The sequence below is a fragment of the Medicago sativa genome, chromosome 2 (assembly GCF_051527215.1).
Source record: "Medicago sativa cultivar Bolivia chromosome 2, Bolivia_mono, whole genome shotgun sequence".
Taxonomy (NCBI): domain Eukaryota; kingdom Viridiplantae; phylum Streptophyta; class Magnoliopsida; order Fabales; family Fabaceae; genus Medicago; species Medicago sativa.
The window spans coordinates 46,702,732-46,728,609 of NC_140750.1; the positions used below are offsets into that span (position 1 = coordinate 46,702,732).

General features: G+C 34.8%; 2 protein-coding genes and 2 long non-coding RNA genes across 6 annotated transcripts; 2 read left to right on the forward strand and 2 right to left on the reverse strand.

Moving 5' to 3' along the window:
- Positions 1-4,107: 4,107 nt before the first annotated feature.
- Positions 4,108-11,023, forward strand: LOC146946932 (uncharacterized). Its single transcript, XR_015026867.1, has 4 exons — positions 4,108-7,626; positions 7,729-7,801; positions 8,256-8,408; positions 10,823-11,023. It is a non-coding gene; the product is annotated as an uncharacterized LOC146946932 (long non-coding RNA).
- A 211-nt stretch (positions 11,024-11,234) lies between these two features.
- On the forward strand, positions 11,235-17,301 carry LOC146946933 (uncharacterized). The gene is made up of 4 exons (XR_015026866.1): positions 11,235-14,792; positions 14,896-14,968; positions 15,423-15,575; positions 17,101-17,301. It is a non-coding gene; the product is annotated as an uncharacterized LOC146946933 (long non-coding RNA).
- Positions 17,302-17,943: 642 nt separating this feature from the next.
- Positions 17,944-25,660, reverse strand: LOC146946934 (uncharacterized). Of its 3 annotated transcripts, none has more exons than XM_085744729.1 (11): positions 22,554-25,660; positions 21,708-22,253; positions 20,835-21,546; positions 20,177-20,334; positions 19,989-20,087; positions 19,752-19,853; positions 19,536-19,667; positions 19,362-19,442; positions 19,097-19,154; positions 18,903-19,007; positions 17,944-18,821 (listed from the first exon to the last, which is right to left on the reverse strand). In XM_085744729.1, the coding sequence occupies exons 1-11, from the start codon at positions 23,157-23,159 to the stop codon at positions 18,250-18,252; spliced, it is 3,171 nt and encodes a 1,056-aa protein (XP_085600855.1). In that variant the 5' UTR covers positions 23,160-25,660; the 3' UTR covers positions 17,944-18,249. The 3 variants fall into 3 exon arrangements, with proteins under 3 accessions (XP_085600855.1, XP_085600856.1, XP_085600857.1); XM_085744730.1 differs by having other exon boundaries at positions 20,910-21,546; positions 22,554-23,159; XM_085744731.1 differs by lacking the exon at positions 19,536-19,667 and having other exon boundaries at positions 22,554-23,159.
- On the reverse strand, positions 23,201-25,660 carry LOC146946935 (disease resistance protein At4g27190-like). Its single transcript, XM_085744732.1, has one exon. It carries the CDS (start codon positions 25,658-25,660, stop codon positions 23,201-23,203), a length of 2,460 nt encoding a protein of 819 aa, XP_085600858.1.
- Positions 25,661-25,878: the final 218 nt, after the last annotated feature.

Genomic DNA, 25,878 nt, shown 5'->3' on the forward strand with positions numbered 1-25,878 from the left:
TTTGTAAATGTTGGGATGCCTCGGTGATTTTATGATCTTGAGTGCAATTCTAGACACTATGAATCGTCACTCGTATATGATATATGAGCCTGAGTTTTGAAATTATTATGATGCCTCAATGACCCGAAAGGAATTGGTGGATATTATTTATCCCGTTAAATTTTGTAAATGTTGGGATGCCTCGGTGATTTTAAAGAAAACTACATTTTGTAAATGTTGAGATGCCTCATTGATTATATATGATCTTGAGTGCAATTCTAGACTATGAATTGTCACTCATAGATGATAGATGAGCCTGAGTTTTGAAATTATTATAATGCCTCGATGACCCGAAAGGAATTGATGGATATTATTTGTCCCATAAATATTGCAAGTGTTTGGATGCCTCGATGACCCATATGATATTTGAGCCTGAGTTTTGAAATTATTATGATGCCTCGATGACCCGAAAGGAATTGATGGATATTATTTGTCCCATAAATGTTACAAGATGCCTAGAAGACCCTAACATTCTGAACACTTTACCCATAATGTAAAGGTTCGATGATGCCTTAAATGTGAAATTGTTATGAATTGATATATGAGCCTGAGTTTTGAAATTATTATGATGCCTCGATGACCCGAAAAGAATTGACGAATATTAATTGTCCCATTAAGTTTTGTAAATGTTGGGATGCCTCGGTAATTTTATGATCTTGAGTGTAATTCTAGACTATGAATTGTCACTCAGATATGATACATGAGCCTGAGTTTTGAAATTATTATGATGCCTCGATGACCCGAAAGGAATTGGGGGATATTATTTGTCCCATTAAATTTTGTAAATGTTGGGATGCCTAGGTGATTTTATGATCTTGAGTGCAATTCTAGACTATGAATTGTCACTCAAATATGTTATTTGAGCCTGAGTTTTGAAATTATTATGATGCCTCGATGACCCGAAAAGAATGGACGGATATAATTTGTCCCGTTAAATTTTGTAAATGTTGGGATGCCTCGGTGATTTTATGATCTTGAGTGCAATTCTAGACACTATGAATCGTCACTCGTATATGATATATGAGCCTGAGTTTTGAAATTATTATGATGCCTCAATGACCCGAAAGGAATTGGTGGATATTATTTATCCCGTTAAATTTTGTAAATGTTGGGATGCCTCGGTGATTTTAAAGAAAACTACATTTTGTAAATGTTGAGATGCCTCATTGATTATATATGATCTTGAGTGCAATTCTAGACTATGAATTGTCACTCATAGATGATAGATGAGCCTGAGTTTTGAAATTATTATAATGCCTCGATGACCCGAAAGGAATTGATGGATATTATTTGTCCCATAAATATTGCAAGTGTTTGGATGCCTCGATGACCCATATGATATTTGAGCCTGAGTTTTGAAATTATTATGATGCCTCGATGACCCGAAAGGAATTGATGGATATTATTTGTCCCATAAATGTTACAAGATGCCTAGAAGACCCTAACATTCTGAACACTTTACCCATAATGTAAAGGTTCGATGATGCCTTAAATGTGAAATTGTTATGAATTGATATATGAGCCTGAGTTTTGAAATTATTATGATGCCTCGATGACCCGAAAAGAATTGACGAATATTAATTGTCCCATTAAGTTTTGTAAATGTTGGGATGCCTCGGTAATTTTATGATCTTGAGTGTAATTCTAGACTATGAATTGTCACTCAGATATGATACATGAGCCTGAGTTTTGAAATTATTATGATGCCTCGATGACCCGAAAGGAATTGGGGGATATTATTTGTCCCATTAAATTTTGTAAATGTTGGGATGCCTAGGTGATTTTATGATCTTGAGTGCAATTCTAGACTATGAATTGTCACTCAAATATGTTATTTGAGCCTGAGTTTTGAAATTATTATGATGCCTCGATGACCCGAAAAGAATGGACGGATATAATTTGTCCCGTTAAATTTTGTAAATGTTGGGATGCCTCGGTGATTTTATGATCTTGAGTGCAATTCTAGACACTATGAATCGTCACTCGTATATGATATATGAGCCTGAGTTTTGAAATTATTATGATGCCTCAATGACCCGAAAGGAATTGGTGGATATTATTTATCCCGTTAAATTTTGTAAATGTTGGGATGCCTCGGTGATTTTAAAGAAAACTACATTTTGTAAATGTTGAGATGCCTCATTGATTATATATGATCTTGAGTGCAATTCTAGACTATGAATTGTCACTCATAGATGATAGATGAGCCTGAGTTTTGAAATTATTATAATGCCTCGATGACCCGAAAGGAATTGATGGATATTATTTGTCCCATAAATATTGCAAGTGTTTGGATGCCTCGATGACCCATATGATATTTGAGCCTGAGTTTTGAAATTATTATGATGCCTCGATGACCCGAAAGGAATTGATGGATATTATTTGTCCCATAAATGTTACAAGATGCCTAGAAGACCCTAACATTCTGAACACTTTACCCATAATGTAAAGGTTCGATGATGCCTTAAATGTGAAATTGTTATGAATTGATATATGAGCCTGAGTTTTGAAATTATTATGATGCCTCGATGACCCGAAAAGAATTGACGGATATTATTTGTCCCATTAAATTTTGTAAATGTTGGGATGCCTGGGTAATTTTATGATCTTGAGTGTAATTCTAGACTATGAATTGTCACTCAGATATGATACATGAGCCTGAGTTTTGAAATTATTATGATGCCTCGATGACCTGAAAGGAATTGAGGGATATTATTTGTCCCATTAAATTTTGTAAATGTTGGGATCCCTAGGTGATTTTATGATCTTGAGTGCAATTCTAGACTATGAATTGTCACTCAAATATGTTATTTGAGCCTGAGTTTTGAAATTATTATGATGCCTCGATGACCCGAAAAGAATGGACGGATATAATTTGTCCCGTTAAATTTTGTAAATGTTGGGATGCCTCGGTGATTTTATGATCTTGAGTGCAATTCTAGACACTATGAATCGTCACTCGTATATGATATATGAGCCTGAGTTTTGAAATTATTATGATGCCTCAATGACCCGAAAGGAATTGGTGGATATTATTTATCCTGTTAAATTTTGTAAATGTTGGGATGCCTCGGTGATTTTAAAGAAAACTACATTTTGTAAATGTTGAGATGCCTCATTGATTATATATGATCTTGAGTGCAATTCTAGACTATGAATTGTCACTCATAGATGATAGATGAGCCTGAGTTTTGAAATTATTATCATGCCTCGATGACCCGAAAGGAATTGATGGATATTATTTGTCCCATAAATATTGCAAGTGTTTGGATGCCTCGATGACCCATATGATATTTGAGCCTGAGTTTTGAAATTATTATGATGCCTCGATGACCCGAAAGGAATTGATGGATATTATTTGTCCCATAAATGTTACAAGATGCCTAGAAGACCCTAACATTCTGAACACTTTACCCATAATGTAAAGGTTGGATGATGCCTTAAATGTGAAATTGTTATGAATTGATATATGAGCCTGAGTTTTGAAATTATTATGATGCCTCGATGACCCGAAAAGAATTGACGAATATTAATTGTCCCATTAAGTTTTGTAAATGTTGGGATGCCTCGGTAATTTTATGATCTTGAGTGTAATTCTAGACTATGAATTGTCACTCAGATATGATACATGAGCCTGAGTTTTGAAATTATTATGATGCCTCGATGACCCGAAAGGAATTGGGGGATATTATTTGTCCCATTAAATTTTGTAAATGTTGGGATGCCTAGGTGATTTTATGATCTTGAGTGCAATTCTATACTATGAATTGTCACTCAAATATGTTATTTGAGCCTGAGTTTTGAAATTATTATGATGCCTCGATGACCCGAAAAGAATGGACGGATATAATTTGTCCCGTTAAATTTTGTAAATGTTGGGATGCCTCGGTGATTTTATGATCTTGAGTGCAATTCTAGACACTATGAATCGTCACTCGTATATGATATATGAGCCTGAGTTTTGAAATTATTATGATGCCTCAATGACCCGAAAGGAATTGGTGGATATTATTTATCCCGTTAAATTTTGTAAATGTTGGGATGCCTCGGTGATTTTATGATCTTGAGTGCAATTCTAGACACTATGAATCGTCACTCGTATATGATATATGAGCCTGAGTTTTGAAATTATTATGATGCCTCAATGACCCGAAAGGAATTGGTGGATATTATTTATCCCGTTAAATTTTGTAAATGTTGGGATGCCTCGGTGATTTTAAAGAAAACTACATTTTGTAAATGTTGAGATGCCTCATTGATTATATATGATCTTGATTGCAATTCTAGACTATGAATTGTCACTCATAGATGATAGATGAGCCTGAATTTTGAAATTATTATAATGCCTCGATGACCCGAAAGGAATTGATGGATATTATTTGTCCCATAAATATTGCAAGTGTTTGGATGCCTCGATGACCCATATGATATTTGAGCCTGAGTTTTGAAATTATTATGATGTCTCGATGACCCGAAAGGAATTGATGGATATTATTTGTCCCATAAATGTTACAAGATGCCTAGAAGACCCTAACATTCTGAACACTTTACCCATAATGTAAAGGTTGGATGATGCCTTAAATGTGAAATTGTTATGAATTGATATATGAGCCTGAGTTTTGAAATTATTATGATGCCTCGATGACCCGAAAAGAATTGACGGATATTATTTGTCCCATTAAATTTTGTAAATGTTGGGATGCCTGGGTAATTTTATGATCTTGAGTGTAATTCTAGACTATGAATTGTCACTCAGATATGATACATGAGCCTGAGTTTTGAAATTATTATGATGCCTCGATGACCTGAAAGGAATTGAGGGATATTATTTGTCCCATTAAATTTTGTAAATGTTGGGATGCCTAGGTGATTTTATGATCTTGAGTGCAATTCTAGACTATGAATTGTCACTCAAATATGTTATTTGAGCCTGAGTTTTGAAATTATTATGATGCCTCGATGACCCGAAAAGAATGGACGGATATAATTTGTCCCGTTAAATTTTGTAAATGTTGGGATGCCTCGGTGATTTTATGATCTTGAGTGCAATTCTAGACACTATGAATCGTCACTCGTATATGATATATGAGCCTGAGTTTTGAAATTATTATGATGCCTCAATGACCCGAAAGGAATTGGTGGATATTATTTATCCTGTTAAATTTTGTAAATGTTGGGATGCCTCGGTGATTTTAAAGAAAACTACATTTTGTAAATGTTGAGATGCCTCATTGATTATATATGATCTTGAGTGCAATTCTAGACTATGAATTGTCACTCATAGATGATAGATGAGCCTGAGTTTTGAAATTATTATCATGCCTCGATGACCCGAAAGGAATTGATGGATATTATTTGTCCCATAAATATTGCAAGTGTTTGGATGCCTCGATGACCCATATGATATTTGAGCCTGAGTTTTGAAATTATTATGATGCCTCGATGACCCGAAAGGAATTGATGGATATTATTTGTCCCATAAATGTTACAAGATGCCTAGAAGACCCTAACATTCTGAACACTTTACCCATAATGTAAAGGTTGGATGATGCCTTAAATGTGAAATTGTTATGAATTGATATATGAGCCTGAGTTTTGAAATTATTATGATGCCTCGATGACCCGAAAAGAATTGACGAATATTAATTGTCCCATTAAGTTTTGTAAATGTTGGGATGCCTCGGTAATTTTATGATCTTGAGTGTAATTCTAGACTATGAATTGTCACTCAGATATGATACATGAGCCTGAGTTTTGAAATTATTATGATGCCTCGATGACCCGAAAGGAATTGGGGGATATTATTTGTCCCATTAAATTTTGTAAATGTTGGGATGCCTAGGTGATTTTATGATCTTGAGTGCAATTCTATACTATGAATTGTCACTCAAATATGTTATTTGAGCCTGAGTTTTGAAATTATTATGATGCCTCGATGACCCGAAAAGAATGGACGGATATAATTTGTCCCGTTAAATTTTGTAAATGTTGGGATGCCTCGGTGATTTTATGATCTTGAGTGCAATTCTAGACACTATGAATCGTCACTCGTATATGATATATGAGCCTGAGTTTTGAAATTATTATGATGCCTCAATGACCCGAAAGGAATTGGTGGATATTATTTATCCCGTTAAATTTTGTAAATGTTGGGATGCCTCGGTGATTTTATGATCTTGAGTGCAATTCTAGACACTATGAATCGTCACTCGTATATGATATATGAGCCTGAGTTTTGAAATTATTATGATGCCTCAATGACCCGAAAGGAATTGGTGGATATTATTTATCCCGTTAAATTTTGTAAATGTTGGGATGCCTCGGTGATTTTAAAGAAAACTACATTTTGTAAATGTTGAGATGCCTCATTGATTATATATGATCTTGAGTGCAATTCTAGACTATGAATTGTCACTCATAGATGATAGATGAGCCTGAATTTTGAAATTATTATAATGCCTCGATGACCCGAAAGGAATTGATGGATATTATTTGTCCCATAAATATTGCAAGTGTTTGGATGCCTCGATGACCCATATGATATTTGAGCCTGAGTTTTGAAATTATTATGATGTCTCGATGACCCGAAAGGAATTGATGGATATTATTTGTCCCATAAATGTTACAAGATGCCTAGAAGACCCTAACATTCTGAACACTTTACCCATAATGTAAAGGTTGGATGATGCCTTAAATGTGAAATTGTTATGAATTGATATATGAGCCTGAGTTTTGAAATTATTATGATGCCTCGATGACCCGAAAAGTTTCAACCAATTTCACATAACCTCCCAATTCCGTTTTCGCCTATATTCTCCTAACACTTAGCTCTGTCATAATGTATAGAAAAATTCAAGTTTCAACCATCCCAAAAATCATTTTCCATAACCTCACATCACACTCATTTTTCAAAACGGTTAACGCTCAATTTCATATGAAAATCCCGATTTCTCCCAAACCATTCCTCATTACCAAACAACAACCAAAAACAGAAAATCATTATACCATAACTCATCATAATCAACTTGTTTCATTCATTAAAAATCATTGACACTACAATTCAATTTAATCTTATCAAAATTCACCAATTCATCAATTTCCACAACTTTCAACAACAACATATTCATCACCAATTCACCATTTCAATGATACCCATTGCATCAATCCAACAACAACATATGTCAAGATAACAACAACAACATGTGAACATAAATTCATGCACAATTCAACACTACAACTTCAATTCTCATCAAACTTGCTCAAGAACACAAAGCACCAACAACTATGCATTTAAATATGTTAATTCACATACTAACATACAATTATCATGTAAATCATGTTCTCAAACATAACAACAACAATCATGCACGAATTTTACAACAATTAGATTCAATTCATCAATTTCACAAAAATGGGTAAGAAAGAAAAAGTTATGAATTATGGTTGAATTCTAACCCTCTTACCTCTAGCACCAAGATGTTGGGATGCCTCTCTCATTTTTCCAATTCTTCATTTAACTTCTAAATCTCAAGGAAACCAATATCTAAGCTTGCTTTTTGGAGCAACCATGTGTGGAATAATAACTAGGTAAGCTTCAAACTTTCTTCCTCTTTTTTTCATATGAGGGTTGAACCCCACCACCATCACCTCTAATGTCACTTTGTTGAATTGTTCAATTCTATGCTTTAGGAATGCAATTATGTTGTGGTGATTGTGGTAGTGATTTGTTTGATGCATAAGGAGCTATGGAATCATATTCAAGGTGAGTTCACTATTAAGTTTGAATTTTTGGAGAATGGATGGAAATTATAGACTTGGGATTTAAGAAATTATTATGGGAAAGTGGTATAACAACTTGATGAATTGTTGTTGTCGTGAATTAACCGCTAGATGTGGTTATAAGTGACTAAATTGGAATTCATGATTTTTGAGACGTAATTTGAATGGCATATATGTGATGTTTTCGTCACGGGTTTGAATGTGTAACCTGGAATTAAGTAATTATTGGATATTTAGATTCTATGCTAAATTCCCTTCAATTTGGATATAAGTTTCATGTATTTCGGAATAGAAATGAATTCAGAAAATGCATTAGAAGTTGGACTTTAGTGCTGAAAATCTGCAGAAAAAGCTATACGGGTTTGGGCATGGAAATTGCAAAATAAGAGATTTTGAAGTTTAAGTTGCTGAGTAAATGACCTGAAAGTTGTTCACAGGTGTTTGGTTGTGTCGGTTGAAGTTTGGAATGAATTCGGAACACGCAGAGGCCATAAGTTGTGGTTAAGTTGTTTTGGAGAAAAGTGCTTATGGAGCACATTAGGAGCTTAATTGGGACCCAAGCAGCATGGAGACCTCGGAAAAATGTCAAGGTGAGTTCCTTTAGTTAGAAAACCCACCTTTGGGTAGTAAACTATACCATTAGAATGTTAATATGTGATTATGAATTACTAGAATATGTTGGCATAATTATAGCATTGCTAGAATCCCATTGTTTTGTTCTAATATTTCTTATGTTAATGTGCAATACCACTTTAGTCCTAAGGTTGGAGGATAGAATTTGAATTGAAGTTTGATATACACATATATATAATTTGGAAAATAGAATTGTCACATGTTTTGGTTACTAGTTCATTCTAAATTTTCCTTTATATTAGGAATATGTTTATGTTAGTGTAGATGTTGGGGGAAATTGGTAGACAAGGCATATAGTGCTTTTACTTATATAAAATTGTTGAGGAAATATTAGAATTTAACACTTGCCTTGGTTACCAAAATTGGTTACATTTTTTAAATGATTTTATAATAAAGTTTAGCATACATAAATATAGCCATTGCTTGGCTAGAATATGAAATATTCATTTTATTCGACTATGTGGCCAAAATTGTTTCTAGGATCCTGTAACATCCCAGACTGCTTACAGGATTGCCGACTAACCCCACAAACCAACACGAGTCTTTTCAGCATGCTTTGTCCTCACTCACATGCTTACCGGGAAACTTCCCGTTAGGTCACCCATCCTAGTACTACTCCAAGCCAAGCACGCTTAACTGTGGAGTTCCTATGGATTGAGCTCCCGAAAAGAAGATGCATCTTGTTGATATGGGTAGTACCTAACAATTCTTATAAGCCTTCCTTCAACCATGTAGTCCCATACCTACACGGCCTCCGGATCCCTCTCATTCCGATGTGTTTCGGTTCCTACTATTGTCGTGGGGGTCCCTTGCGGCTTAAACCGTTCCCCTTAGGTCGGGAACCTTTCGTATCCACCTAGCGGGATATCGAAAGCCACGACGTGGGTGTTACATGCCCACCAGCTTCCGCCTGGTTCGTCCCCGAACCACACCGTACTGGGAGAGGTCTGCTCTGATACCAAGTGTAACATCCCAGACTGCTTACAGGATTGCCGACTAACCCCACAAACCAACACGAGTCTTTTCAGCATGCTTTGTCCTCACTCACATGCTTACCGGGAAACTTCCCGGTAGGTCACCCATCCTAGTACTACTCCAAGCCAAGCACGCTTAACTGTGGAGTTCCTATGGATTGAGCTCCCGAAAAGAAGATGCATCTTGTTGATATGGGTAGTACCTAACAATTCTTATAAGCCTTCCTTCAACCATGTAGTCCCATACCTACACGGCCTCCGGATCCCTCTCATTCCGATGTGTTTCGGTTCCTACTATTGTCGTGGGGGTCCCTTGCGGCTTAAACCGTTCCCCTTAGGTCGGGAACCTTTCGAATCCACCTAGCGGGATATCGAAAGCCACGACGTGGGTGTTACAGATCCTCCAACATGGATGGTAATATAAACATGTTCACATTGATATAGAATTATATTTTTCTACTATGTGACAGAATATTATGCAATCCTCCAACTTAGGTGCCATTACATATTTATTGTACATTGACCTAAGAGATGCATTTAGAACGAATTAGCCATGAAAGAAATTCATGGGTAGATTTCCAAAGTTTGGAAAATAAGGAACTTTAAATATGGAATTTCGGCTTAATTAGTCGAAGTTAGTTTTATCAGGATATGTGAATATCTTATAACCTTTTAGGAATGGCATATGACAACGATATGCCTATAACCTAAATAGGTTAGTATCAGAATTAATTTCAGAATAAAGACAGAATCACTACGTCTTTATTATCAGTTTCAGGATGTTGTTATTATAAGAAAATCAGTTAAGATAAGTTATTCCTCTCTATCTCCCCGTCAGTAGTGGAGTTGAGGATTAACTCAGTTATCAGAAAATTAGTTCAAGTTACAATATTAAAACATGTTTAAAATGTGGCTTTCGCTATCCCGCCAGTTGGATACGAAAGGTTCCCGCCAGTTGGAACGGGCACTATCCGTGAGGATGACCCCACAATAATCAGAGGAGTCCGGTATCCCCGTCAGTTGGGTTCCCGCCAGTTGGAAATTAATACCGGTCAGAGTGGAATAAATTCCGGGGTTACTCCACCTGGGTTTATTCCGTAAAATCAACTCAGATAATATTGTTTGTTCAACGCTAACATTTCTAACATAATATGACAGACATTATGATTATGTTTATGATTTTGTCATTAGTATTAGAATTATATTAGTAATTCAGATAGCGATCTTAGTTATCCCCCGATCGCTCAGTTATGCATGATAAAACAGTATAAACCCGGAATGGGTTAAGTTTAGAGACAGATGGCGATCCTAGGTTCCCTGTGATTTCCTACAACCTAGGATAGGTGGAACTCACTGAGACATCCCGTCTCACCCCAATCCCTTTTATTTTATTTCAGATTCTCAGGTGGTGCGCAAGCTGAACATTTCGTGATGAAGTAGCAGAAGAAGCTGGAAAATTATGTTTTACTTGTCATTGCATGTATTTTGTAAACGTCATTGATACTCTTTCAGATGTATAAGACAAGTAATTCTATAATTTATTTGGAGAAATTTTTATTTATTGTAATTTTAATGTATCCAATACTAAGTTTAACGCACATGCTAAATATTCTAGATAAATTTAGTATGGGTGTTACAATTTGGTATCAGAGCTGGTCGATTCAGATCGTGTCTTGGGTCATTAGAATTCAATAAAACGTAGTGGGACCATTGGGTTCCAGATATTTATTCTAAATGTCATATCTAGCTGAGCCTGATCAACTCAACCTAGTATGTGACAGCTAGAACAAATGTCTGAGAGCTGAATAGGACCTAGGAGGAATGAAGCATGCGGAGAAGGAAAGTCAAGGTGTCAGGTTCTATAACGAATTTTGATGTGTAAGTATTCAACGCCAAATGGTGGCCAGTAAACTGTGAAGCTGAAAATTTTCGAGGACATAAGGGAAATGTTAAGATTAAGACGGAGTACTCTGGTATTGTTGAACGACACTTTTATGTGGATACCGGAGAAGTAAAAGATTCAGGATGATTAAGGGTTGATTGCAAGTTTGGCAGGAGCTGCAGTATAAGAAGCATAAGTAAGGTATAGAAGAAAGAAATAATTCTAAAGGCGTAATTAAGACCGTGGGATCAGAAGAAGAATTTGATATGAGGAAAATTATTAGACGAACCATATAATTCATAAGCTCTCAGGATAAGTAGAGGATGTAAGAAACAAAGGACTCAAATACTCAGGACGAGCAGGATTTTAATGCCTAAATTGTTAAGTGAATTAATTGGAAATTAAGTAAACTATTTGGAGTAGACGAATATGACCCCTCTACGCAATCATTCTATGAACAACGCAAGTCAGATAAACTATGTCAGATTAGCCGTATCTCCCAAATCTTAAGTGTCAGACTTATGAATTAGAAAGTGAAACTATGCAACATAAGAGTCAAGAAGAATGAATGGGTAGTAGTGGAAATATCTTTTACGAATCAAAGTACGAATCAGATGTATTTTTATTAGCAAGGAATTGTAGAAAGGTTAAACCACTAAGAATTTTACATGAAGGAAAATCGGATCAGACGTCCCACATCTATCATGAGTTATTAAGTTGTTTTCAGACTAAGAAATACAAGTATAACAGTAAGTGGAAAGAGATCCCGGTAATGGTCAGAGACAAGATGTAACTTTTAATCGGGAAAAAAAAATGAAATGAAGACTGAATAAGAAGTTGCCAAAGTACAGTGAATTAATGGACGAATGATGTCAAGGACAAGAAGTATTTTATGGGTCTGCTACAGGTAAAATTGTCACTAGTGTAAAAGAGTTAAGAACGAAGTAAAGTATTGAGGAGTTAAACATTTTTATCTGATGATTTTTCTTATGCAAGTGTCTTGAAAACCAAAAGAATGATTTTGTTAACTAAATTGAATTTTGGGAGTCGAAGTTATTACATAGGAGATCGTAAGTGTAACTATCATTACAGACAAGAATGAACTAAATGGAAATAAGCCTTAAATATTCAATTATGTTTTAGTTCATAAATAATGTAAATGTGAGAATCATTTAAGGAACACTTTGCGAGAACAAGTATGTAGTGCATGTTTAAAGGAAAAAAAAATTGCAGTATTTGAAAATGACTCGTCAGTGATTATAAGTCGGTGCTTGAAATAGCAAGAAGTGTAGAGTTAGCCCCATGTTCATAACATGTGGTAATGAGATGGAGAAATTTACATTATGGTTGGAGCAGTACGCCTAAGCGAAGTGAACTAATAAATCAGAGTAGCGCAGCGAGATATTAATCAGCAAGAAGTAACATAATGTGCAAAGGTTTAAGACTTTGAATGAGATATTCATGGGAAATCTTAAGAGACGAATTAAACAATTTTCCAAACCACAAAAATTCAGAGATACTAAGAATTCAAGTAGTCAAAAAGGACGTGGTAAGTAAGAGTATGGCGGACATGTTCCTACCTCGTTAAATCTAAAGAAATTGGAATTACCGCTAGTATGGTAACCTGGTTTAATATTTCGGTAATTTTACAATATGGACTTGAAGTACTAGTTTAGTTAGAAGAGAGTTATGTATGGGGCAACAAGTATGAATGTTGTATTTAGAAGACTTTATTTTGATTAGAAGTACCATTATGGAATATCAATTATAGTAACAAATATCTGAGTGAGAAGGTACTACTCATAACATGAATGATGATATTCAAACGCAACTTTAGTTGTGAAGTTAAAAGTTCTTAAACTCCGTATTGCTGAGGTAAAGAAAAGAATGATGTCATACAACAAGTTAGAAAATTATGTGAGCTACGGTATGGGACTACGCATGTTCAGGTTATAAGTACGGAATTAAGGAAAAGATGATAAGACATCCCCTAGAGTAACAACTATAACAATATTGTCCAAGAATGAAATGTATATTTTAAACATATAAGTTAAAGAGAAGATCTATGATGATACTTTCTACTCATCCTAATATGATCAAGGTGTATGATCAAGGTGTATCGTGATTGATTTAAAATCTGGTATAGATGAAGCAAAGTTGAATGACTACAAATATATATGTTACGTATTAAGCTATCAGTTGTACTACCTCGTGAATTGTGTACTCGCCAGTCAGTGCACCATTCTCATATAAGATCTATATATTTAATGTACTCACCAGTTAGTACACTATGTATTTAAATCTGACGTATGGATTGTACTCGTCAGTTAGTACTTCCAACAGATGTTTGAGGTAGCACCATGTTGAGTTTATTCATATAAAACATGACAGATATCAGAAGTAACATTTTCCTATTTATGTGTTGATTAACGGAGAAAGTTGAAACAATTCTTACTTTCGATGAAATAAACTTGACGTCGGATATTGCTCAGAGTAGGGACGATCTTATATTGAGTATGGTACGATTATCATTATAAGACCTCGTTATTTGGGGCATAGTTCAAAAATAAAATTTTATTGGGACCAGACATAGCATGAAAGATCACTCAAAGGTCATAGCCGTTCAAGAGAAGATAAAAGTTGACGAAGTCGATAGAAGTGTTACTCTAGTAAACGTATGAGATTTTTCAAGAATTCAGTAAAGGTAAACAAGCAGGAGTAATCTAAGACAATTTATAAAAAGTATGTGGAACAAGGAATTTACTCGAAAGATATCAGATGCATCGGTTAGCTTTACAATCCACTATGATCAGAGTGTATAATGTATTCCCCAACTCTCGGTTAAGGGAATTATTGAATTCTTTTGGCATATGAGATTGGAAACTGATAATTTAGTCGGACAGAAAGAAATCAGACCGTAACAAACATATGTTAGAAATTAAAGTCGAAAGTATAAAGGAATTATTCGTGTTATTAGCAAGTGAATTCCTAAATTTCGAGGACGAAATTTTCTTAAGGGGGGTAGAGTGTAATATCCCGCTTAACAACACTGTCATTTATCTGTGTCAGCTATTTTTCAAATTATCCATGAGATTTTTTTAGCAAGGGGTAAAAGGGTAACTTTGCCATTCAATATTATTTAAATTACAAAGTCCATGTTTTTCTACATTTTTCTACATACTTCCTCTCTCTAAAAATCAACATTTTTCTCCTCCTTCCCTCTAGCCATAACCGACCATTCACCACCATGAATCCCAACCTCCAAATTCATTCAATCTTTCATGGAATCACTACAAAAATCATGCATATGAGTTCTTAGGAGTGGTTTAAGCAAGAGCCAAGTTTCAAAAATCACACCTTTTCTCCATTTAGCTCAATCGCCCCTCTCCTCTCATTTTTCCAATTCTTCATTTAACTTCTAAATCTCAAGGAAACCAATATCTAAGCTTGCTTTTTGGAGCAACCATGTGTGGAATAATAACTAGGTAAGCTTCAAACTTTCTTCCTCTTTTTTTTCATATGAGGGTTGAACCCCACCACCATCACCTCTAATGTCACTTTGTTGAATTGTTCAATTCTATGCTTTAGGAATGCAATTATGTTGTGGTGATTGTGGTAGTGATTTGTTTGATGCATAAGGAGCTATGGAATCATATTCAAGGTGAGTTCACTATTAAGTTTGAATTTTTGGAGAATGGATGGAAATTATAGACTTGGGATTTAAGAAATTATTATGGGAAAGTGGTATAACAACTTGATGAATTGTTGTTGTCGTGAATTAACCGCTAGATGTGGTTATAAGTGACTAAATTGGAATTCATGATTTTTGAGACGTAATTTGAATGGCATATATGTGATGTTTTCGTCACGGGTTTGAATGTGTAACCTGGAATTAAGTAATTATTGGATATTTAGATTCTATGCTAAATTCCCTTCAATTTGGATATAAGTTTCATGTATTTCGGAATAGAAATGAATTCAGAAAATGCATTAGAAGTTGGACTTTAGTGCTGAAAATCTGCAGAAAAAGCTATACGGGTTTGGGCATGGAAATTGCAAAATAAGAGATTTTGAAGTTTAAGTTGCTGAGTAAATGACCTGAAAGTTGTTCACAGGTGTTTGGTTGTGTCGGTTGAAGTTTGGAATGAATTCGGAACACGCAGAGGCCATAAGTTGTGGTTAAGTTGTTTTGGAGAAAAGTGCTTATGGAGCACATTAGGAGCTTAATTGGGACCCAAGCAGCATGGAGACCTCGGAAAAATGTCAAGGTGAGTTCCTTTAGTTAGAAAACCCACCTTTGGGTAGTAAACTATACCATTAGAATGTTAATATGTGATTATGAATTACTAGAATATGTTGGCATAATTATAGCATTGCTAGAATCCCATTGTTTTGTTCTAATATTTCTTATGTTAATGTGCAATACCACTTTAGTCCTAAGGTTGGAGGATAGAATTTGAATTGAAGTTTGATATACACATATATATAATTTGGAAAATAGAATTGTCACATGTTTTGGTTACTAGTTCATTCTAAATTTTCCTTTATATTAGGAATATGTTTATGTTAGTGTAGATGTTGGGGGAAATTGGTAGACAAGGCATATAGTGCTTTTACTTATATAAAATTGTTGAGGAAATATTAGAATTTAACACTTGCCTTGGTTACCAAAATTGGTTACATTTTTTAAATGATTTTATAATAAAGTTTAGCATACATAAATATAGCCATTGCTTGGCTAGAATATGAAATATTCATTTTATTCGACTATGTGGCCAAAATTGTTTCTAGGATCCTCCAACATGGATGGTAACATAAACATGTTCACATTGATATAGAATTATATTTTTCTACTATGTGACAAAGAATATTATGCAATCCTCCAACTTAGGTGCCATTACATATTTATTGTACATTGACCTAAGAGATGCATTTAGAACGAATTAGCCATGAAAGCAATTCATGGGTAGATTTCCAAAGTTTGGAAAATAAGGAACTTTAAATATGGAATTTCGGCTTAATTAGTCGAAGTTAGTTTTATCAGGATATGTGAATATCTTATAACCTTTTAGGAATGACATATGACAACGATATGCCTAGAACCTAAATAGGTTAGTATCAGAATTAATTTCAGAATAAAGACAGAATCACTACGTCTTTATTATCAGTTTCAGGATGTTGTTATTATAAGAAAATCAGTTAAGATAAGTTATTCCTCTCTATCTCCCCGTCAGTAGTGGAGTTGAGGATTAACTCAGTTATTAGAAAATTAGTTCAAGTTACAATATTAAAACATGTTTAAAATGTGGCTTTCGCTATCCCGCCAGTTGGATACGAAAGGTTCCCGCCAGTTGGAACGGGCACTATCCGTGAGGATGACCCCACAATAATCAGAGGAGTCCGATATCCCCGTCAGTTGGGTTCCCGCCAGTTGGAAATTAATACCGGTCAGAGTGGAATAAATTCCGGGGTTACTCCACCTGGGTTTATTCCGTAAAATCAACTCATATAATATTGTTTGTTCAACGCTAACATTTCTAACATAATATGACAGACATTATGATTATGCTTATGATTTTGTCATTAGTATTAGAATTATATTAGTAATTCAGATAGCGATCCTAGTTATCCCCCGATCGCTCAGTTATGCATGATAAAACATTATAAACCCGGAATGGGTTAAGTTTAGAGACAGATGGCGATCCTAGGTTCCCTGTGATTGCCTACAACCTAGGATAGGTGGAACTCACTGAGACATCCCGTCTCACCCCAATCCCTTTTATTTTATTTCAGATTCTCAGGTGGTGCGCAAGCTGAACATTTCGTGATGAAGTAGCAGAAGAAGCTGGAAAATTATGTTTTACTTGTCATTGCATGTATTTTGTAAACGTCATTGATACTCTTTCAGATGTATAAGACAAGCAATTCTATAATTTATTTGGAGAAATTTTTATTTATTGTAATTTTAATGTATCCAATACTAAGTTTAACGCACATGCTAAATATTCTAGATAAATTTAGTATGGGTGTTACAGAAGGTGTCTTCATCATATTGTTTGTAATTGTGTAATCACAAGGTGTGTGATTGAGTGGATGTGAGATGGGATCTCAGGTCTAGGAGTTCCTAGGCTGAAGTCAGTACGAGTAGTAGCTAGGTGATAAGTTGTAAACTTGGAGTTTGCTGGGAACTTAGAACTAGGACTACACTAGTAGATTTCCTTCATGGCTTTGTAACCCTCTGAGTAAGTGTGTTTGTCACCGAACTGGGTTAACAAATAACCTGTGCCATTTACGTTTCTGTCATTTATATTTTCGTTGTTATGTTTGTTTATCATTAGCCTGACATTGAAACATTATACTAAACATTTCACCCGTGTCTCAGTGTTGGAACATTACATACGACATCAGGAAACTAGCGTGCCAGAATTTCAACCATAAACTTCTCTACCATCTGCTATAATCTCTATAATGAATTTCTAAAAAAAGTAATGATGCCTAAATCTTATTTTCATTTTAAGTTGATATATATATATATACACTACCTCAAAGAGTCTCAATGATGAGCAACTTTCACAAAATGAGTATTCTTCTCCCTCAAAGAAGAAACCCTTAACCCCAAAAGGATACCAAACATAATAATACTCCAAAAACTAACATTTGGCTATAAAAAAAATAGTATGGGATAATGTGGCTTATGATAGTTTTTACATATAAACGCTACCACAATAATAAGCATTTCTTCACCTAAGCTTATTATTTGAGATAGATGATGAAATTAATATTACATCGATGTAAATATAAAAGTCAATTACATATTTAAATACACAAAAAGAACAAGGTTGTAGTTCATTTCAATTGAGAAAAGAAGAAAATGCCCTAGATTTAAATTTTAAACTCGAACAACAAAAGATACAGAAGCAAACAAATGCAAGGAAAAATAGTCTAATAGCCAAGAGGGGCACTTAAAGCAGCCTTAGATTCTAAAATTTCAGCCTCCTGTTTAATGATATCATCCAAAACAGCTTCAGAGGAGCTCAATTGATGCTTAAGATCTTCTGCATGTTGTGTTAAAATGTCTATCTTCAAACGCATCACCTCACCATCCTTGGTTACCTGTTTCTTCGAATCCAATAGTTTTTGCAATGCATCTTGAGAGAATTGCAAATCAGCAAACAAAGCGCGTTTTTTGACACCATCCAACCAATCTTTATCAAAAGAAAATCTACGCACATCCTGTAATAACTCAACAAATGCAGATTGGCTTGAGCCCAACACATCTAACACACTATGGGTTTGGAGGAATTTCAATAACTCAGCTAAGCAATTGTAGGCATAACCCTTGTATCTGTTACTAAGTGAAGTGTCCCTTAACAGAACTGAAGGATGCTTAACAAGAAAATCAATCAACAAAGACAAATTCTCATAATCCAAATGCTTCTTGGAGGCCAGTTGCTCAAGCTCCCGCGTTACAAGAGAAGGCGAACATAATTCTTCCACTATTTGAGAAGTGTTCACTGATAGTGAAGAAAAAAACTAGTTAAGGCTCCAGAGGACCAAAACAAAATCATAACAAATAAGATTTATGGAGAAAATACCTTCAGAAAGCATGGAAGGAATCTGAAATGCAACAGGCAAAGGAATAATAATATTGCTAGGAGAGGGCTTCAATTTCGAAACTCTAAAATCATCATCCGTAGAAACTGAAAAAAAGGTGGGAGAGAAGAGAGTTCAACTTCAAAATAACAAAAGGGTGATGATGTAAAATAAAATTGATCCAAAGAGTCTTCACCTTGATCACAATTAGTCTTAGTAGTATCTACGGTTTCTGTGACATCAACATCTTGTTCCTACACATATTCAAATAAACAAATGAGGCTATCATATCCAAAATATAAGTCTTTGTAAGATTAGCCTCACTATATTAAACAAGTATATATTTTAGTTTGGAAGAGCCTGTCTTTATTATAGAAAGAATAAAAATAAAAGGATCAATGTTTAAAAGAAAACGAACGTGTTTGAATGCATGGTTAGATACTATAAACTCAGTAACTCACCTGTGCTGATTTGAATAATTCTAAATGGGTAGAGGTTGTTGTTGTCTTGGCATTTGGTAATGTACTTCCTTCTTCAACACACTGCATAAAAATAAAAGGATGTTAAGGTGGTAGTATAATTCAATTCGTACATTGAAAGAGTCAAAAAGAAAACAAGCAAAATAGGGGATATGCCTTTTGTTTAGGAGAAACTAATTGTATAGGTGGTTCATTCCTTGTTTCTGAAATTGTAAACAAAGTTGCTGCTACAGTTTTTACTGGTGTATAACCCTCTTCAATACATTGGTTCTCTGTTTCATTCAAACACTGTGTAGCAGGAAAATGTAAAAAAGCTGTAGCATATTTTAAAGATGCACAAGGAAAATCTATTTTGTTTTAGCATATTATTACATTGTTTTCCAGAGAAGGATTGATGATAGTATCAGTTTCTCCAAGTGGATCTTGTTGGTTCATCAAACATTGTTGACCCGTTAATCGTTCATTCACCAACTCCTGTATTAAGAACAAAAGATTTAGTTATATGAAACTAATAATTAATAACATCAATTACTAAGTAAAGCCTTACAATATTGAATGAATAATATGGAGAGGAATATCCAAGGGAATTTCACATGGCCTGCAAATTACTTCTGAATTTGTTGGTAACATTGCTACTGATCGTATCTCTAAATCAGGAACATTTTCAACAATTTCATGCTTTGCCTCTGGTGTTGGTTTTATTTGTATCTGCACAACAAACAAAATGTTATTCAAAGACACTGTCATGGTGATTGTATTCAGATGTGGGTAGCTTTAATAAGTAGTTTGATATTGACCTGTGAAGAAGTCAACTCTTGTTCTACTGCTATATCAGTCCCAACAGCAACACTTTTAGTGGTTTCTGCACTTGGATTTTCGTTGCTGGTATCGTGATCCTTGGACTTTTCTAGTAATTCTTGAAATAGAATCGAAAATTTTCTGGATGTTTCGAAATCTATAGGAAGATAATACAGATTAACATATTAGATAGTAACTCATAAGCATAGTAACAAAACCAAATGTTTTAGATGTACAATTGCTTATATTTTATAAATTTAGGAGTTGGGGGAACTTGATTATTATCAAGGGTAAAATAAGCTTTTAGTCCCTCTAAAATTTTTCATCAAGTTTTGGTTCTTAAAAAATTTTCCGTCACAACTTTTAATCCTTGCTGCTAACTTGAGTTAACAAAAGATGGTGTGACAGTGCCACGTGTACTTTACAAGGAGAGAATTTTCTCAAGAAAGTCCATATTCAGATCGGAAGTGACATTTACATTTTGTTAGTATTCTAAAGGACTTTGTGGTGGTGTGCATGCGACACACACATACATAAACTCAAAAAAAATTACAAGAAATAAAAACAACTTTGCCAAAATATTTTATAAACACCACATGATATGTATTTATTAAAACCAACATGCAATGGTTTTAAAATTTTTTGGTAGGCGCGTACCTGGGCAAATGCAATAAATTTCAAAGATGTCGGAAGGAGTACTTGATGTTGAAGTTAAAGAGAGTTTTGGACAACCTCGAACAAAACGTTTTTTTACAGCCTGAAATTGAATCCCTTGGACGTGGAAGATGCTTGGTAGATGGTCAAATACTAGAACACTTAGATTTGGAATCTCGACTTTCTGATCATTTTCACTCTTGAATATTTCCTCAAGCTCGTCTGCTTCTCTTATCATCATAGCCTTTAACTCAGGAAGCTCTTTACATATGGAGACCGGAAAGACACATTTCAACTTGTTACAGTTTACTACAACAAGTGTTTTTAGCTTCGGGAAGCACGTCCTTGAAGACAAGGAATTCGACGAGTTTTGATTCTGCATGTCATCCTTAATGATATGTTTCAACTCTTTGCAATCTTCTATTCTTAGATAAAGCAATTGTGACAGGCATCTTAAAATAGAAGTGGAGAAAACTATTTCCAATATTTCACATCCCACGATTTTTAACCTTGTAAGGTTTCGTAGTGCAAAAGAATTTTTGGGACCCACAAAAAGGCAGATAATATCATGCATATCATATAACTCAATATCTTGCAACTCTAAGTTCACTTGTTGTCCATCTATTTCACTGAGACAAAATATATTTTCTGCTTTGGAGTTTTTTACCATGAGACTTTTCAAAGCAATAAAATGCTCCACGCTGCTACTCAATTCCTACATTTATAAATTCAGTATTTAATGAGATTTAGACATTGTATAATACTCTACAAATATACCCTAAGTAATTATCAATTTCAATCCAATAAAATCCATTGAGTAGGATTGAAAGCATGGATTAATTTAGCAAACAACAAAGATATATGAAAGAGAGATACCTTCATGATTGTGCTGTCTAGAGATTCGAAATCTGAACGAATAATGAAATCACCTATAGATTTGATAGCAACCTGTGAACATTTTTCAAGTTCAAGTTGTTTCAAAGGTGGAAATTTTGCGCGATATTGTTTGGGACACATGGCAACCAAACTTGGCAAATTGTGAAGAATGAGGCATTGCAATGCGGGTAGATGAAGGTGAGTCTCAATGTGGTTTTGTTGGTCATCAGTGTACTGTCCAAATATGTATTCCAATTGCATGCAATCTTCAACGTAGAGCCTTTTCAATTTTGGGAAGACATTCCCCCAACTATTGCTGCCACCACTATCATGATCTCCAGTGTCTATTATTATGTGCTTCAACTCATCACAGTTCCTTATTGTCAAAGTTTCCACCAACATCCTTTGAGCAATAGACAGGATAAACACCGATTTTATCTTCGAAAAATGAGACAGTGTAATCTCTTTAATATTGCACATGATATGTGATTGTACCGGAAGACATTGAACATGTTCTCTTATTCGAAGACAATTTGAATTTGTTACCTGTAATGTAATGTAATCCCAATGTAAAGGAACTAAAATCAAACCAAACATTACTGAAGTATGTGGACAACTTATGGAAATGCAAACATATAGATCTCTTACATGAGTCTTAAAGATAGGCTAACATTTTCTATAATTAATTTAGTGCATCAGAGTATTTGAAACACTTCAAAATAGTATTCAACTTCTAATAACAATCTTCAAGTTTGTGATGTTTAATATGCACAAATGTTATCAATAGAAGATACACACTAAAAAGAGAACATATCAAAACATTACAGAAAAATGTGAGAGGGTTACCAATGTTTTTGAGTAGTTCTGTAGTTGATCCTCAGAAACCAATGGGATTGTAGTAGTTGACAAACTCCCATGTTTATGTCTATACTTGCTACCATGACAACACATACAAGTCAAAGAGAAGACATTGCATTTGATAGGGTCCAATTGCTTTTGTGCCTTGAAACCTTCTCTAGAAATGGAAGATGACTCGTTCAAGGATGTGGAATGATGATATTTTGGGAAAATGTCCATGAAATTCGGTAATTGACAGAGTTGTAATTGTTTTAGTGAACTGAGCTCAACATGTTGGTACTGGCCAAATATGTATTTCAGCTCACCACATTTTCTTACTCTGATAGCCTCTAGTACTGGAAGGTCTTGAGAAGAGAGGAAGGGAAGTATCGATTCTAATCGGTGACATCCCACAATATCAAGAACTTTTAGTTTTGGAAACATTGAGCCACAATTCTTGTTATCATTATCACCAATATCTATTTCTTCTCTTGATTCTTCCTCTCTTCTTTCATCTATTATTATGTTTTTCAGACCCTCACAATCAGCTATTTCCAATGTCTCTAGCAGAACCAGATTCTGAGAAGTCAACAGTGGAAATAGGGAAACCAGCATTGGACATTTCTGCAGTGTCACAGTCTTTAGATTGCAGAGATTTAGCTTGCAACTAAACAAAATCTTCGAATGTTTTTACACTCGTTTATGTATAGGTTCTCTAAATTCTTCAAAGAGTCAAAGGAAATGGAACCATTGAATAGTTCTTCCAAATTTTCCATGTTATACAGTTTTAGTACAGCCAACTTGGACAATACATTTGGTACTGGATAACCATTAGTGTCAATGAGACACTGTAACTGTGAAATATAACTCAAACGAAGCTCAATAAGTTCATTCATACCTTGATCTAATGGAACAATCTCAGGCATGAGATTTGTCCATCCCCCCTTAATGCTAGCTAGTTTGAGAAACTCTGCTGTTTGCATGCAATACTTAAATGTTGCTTTTGAAAAACAACATGCATCATCATCTGCATCGAAAGCCACATATTTTGATAGTGAATCATTGACTATATCCCACCCTTTACGGATATGATACCTTTGCAGCTTGGGTAAGATTACTTCATGACAAAAATCATTAAAACTGTCTAGGAAATACAATTCTTCAAGTGACGTGCATCTTTCAATAATTTCAAATGGATTTTTCCTTCTAATTTTACAATCTTCTAGTTTTAACAATTTAAATTTCCCCAATTTTGTAATGTCTTGTGGCAATTCATTGATTGTGCATTCAACTAAATCAACAGTCTCAAGACTTTGCAGGTTCCCCAAAACCGAGATGTCACCTAAATCCACTCCGTCAACTAAGATAGATCGAATATTTGCCAATGACTGAATTGAATGTGGTAACGATAGAGGTCGTTCATCATGACCCGAAAAGTATAAAACACGGAGCTTGACAATATTTTCAAAGAAAGAATTTGGGACTTCCATACAATTGCACTCTTCATCTCTATCCACGTCGACAATTAGAGTCTCAAGTTTGGAACCGTCAAACTTACATGAAAACAAATCCATGTCTTTCCCTTCACAAAATAAATATTTAATATTTATTTCCCTTTGAACCAATGATCTTTGATCTTTGTCAGACAAATTTACACCTCGAATCTCTTTGTTTGCTATCCATTGAGCCGCATCGCGAACCAAATCATGCATTTTTACATCTCCTTCATCGACCTCCACCAACAAACAAGAATCTATGAGTTTATTTTTGGCTACAACTACTTGGTTTCGAGCATCATCGTAGCTTCCGTAATCTTCCCCAAAAAGGCCCGTTCCAATGCCAAGTCTAGTTAGAATTTCAATGGAAATTTCTTTATCTTCTGGGAAAACAGAAGATAAGAGAAACAATCCCTTGGCTTTTTCATCCTTCATATAGTCATAGCTAAACTTGAAACATTTATAAATTCCAACCATATCGTCATCAACACCATGCATAGACACAGGTTTCTTTAAGGATTTTAAGGTCGCATCCCACTCATGCTTGCGAAATTGTTGGCCCTTTAAACTGCTGGCGATAACTGCAATTGCAACTGGCAATTGTTTGCATTCCTTAGCAATTTTACGCCCCTTACTGATCAAATTTTTTGAAGAACTATTGCTTAGACCGACATACCTTTTGAACATGGTCCATGCGTCTTCTTCGGATAAGAGCTCCAATTCAATTTTCTTATCACAATCCATTTTGTTGAATATTCGTTTACTACGTGTGGTTATAAGAACTCTGCAACCTTTGTGATTATCTCGTTTCGGAATTCCTATTACATCAAAATCAAGAGGTGGATCTCGATCCCACACATCATCCAGTATTAGAAGAATTTTCTCACCATTTGTTAATCTGCTCCAAAGTTTTTTGGGTCGGTCCGAGTCATTGCAGTCCTCCCATTTTAATCCTAAAGGTCCAGCAATATCATCTTGAATCTTTTTTATATCAGGAGTAAACGAAACAGTTGTATCGATCACATGAGCAAATTGTTCAGTTCGCTTTAGTTCTTTACCCACTTCTTTAGCCAATGTTGTTTTTCCGGTGCCTCCCATCCCTTGCAACCCGGTTATGTAGTTGTTATCATCTTTTAGTGCTTCCAATAGTTCTTTGTAATTTGACTCTCTGCTTTTAAAAGAAATGTAATCTTCGGATGAATAACGTTCAACATCTGGAAGACGGCGAGGGAGTTCAATATTTTCGAGTTTCTCTCCCTTTTGTGTTAATCTTTTAATCTCCTCCATCTTATTTACCAACTCCTTTCCCCTTTTATATTGCCATATGCAATTAGGACAAAATCCAAAAAAACATGTTTGTTTTGTTTTGATGTCCTCTTGAATGAGCTTATCAACTTCCTCTTTCCAAAAACGAACATTGGCTTGAATATCTTTATCTCTTCCTGTTGCCACTTTAGCACGTTGCTCCAGAGTTTTTCTTTCTACTTCCAACCCAACCTTTTGTTCTTCGAATTCCTTAGCAATGCATGTGAAGCAAAATATAAGACGTGATTCTGCTATTACCCCATTTATCAATTTCTCCACATACGTCTTTGCCAAATCAGTTAACAAACTCGCCATCTAAACCAAATTCCATAAAACAAAGTTAGCCATAAATGTTCAACAAAGCTTCAAATAGACATTATTTAACTTTGACTCTAAGTTCTACGAGCAACATATTAGAATGATAGGTATGATGACCAAAATAAATAAAAGATTAGTTTAATTATAGATGTTGTTCCTTAGGTTAGTTTTTTCTATTTTGGCAGTTAGTTAAGTACTAAGTTACTTAAGATTGG

Bases quoted from the DNA above. Each gene is read 5' to 3' on its own strand.
- LOC146946935 (XM_085744732.1), bottom strand. From the start codon at position 25,660: ATGGCGAGTTTGTTAACTGATTTGGCAAAGACGTATGTGGAGAAATTG.
- LOC146946934 (XM_085744729.1), bottom strand. From the start codon at position 23,159: ATGCTGGTTTCCCTATTTCCACTGTTGACTTCTCAGAATCTGGTTCTG. The intron at 20,335-20,834 runs GTACGCGCCTAC...ATCTTCCTATAG, and splicing joins AATTTATTGCATTTGCCCAG to ATTTCGAAACATCCAGAAAA. The intron at 19,008-19,096 runs GTGAAGACTCTT...CCTTTTTTTCAG, and splicing joins TAAGACTAATTGTGATCAAG to TTTCTACGGATGATGATTTT.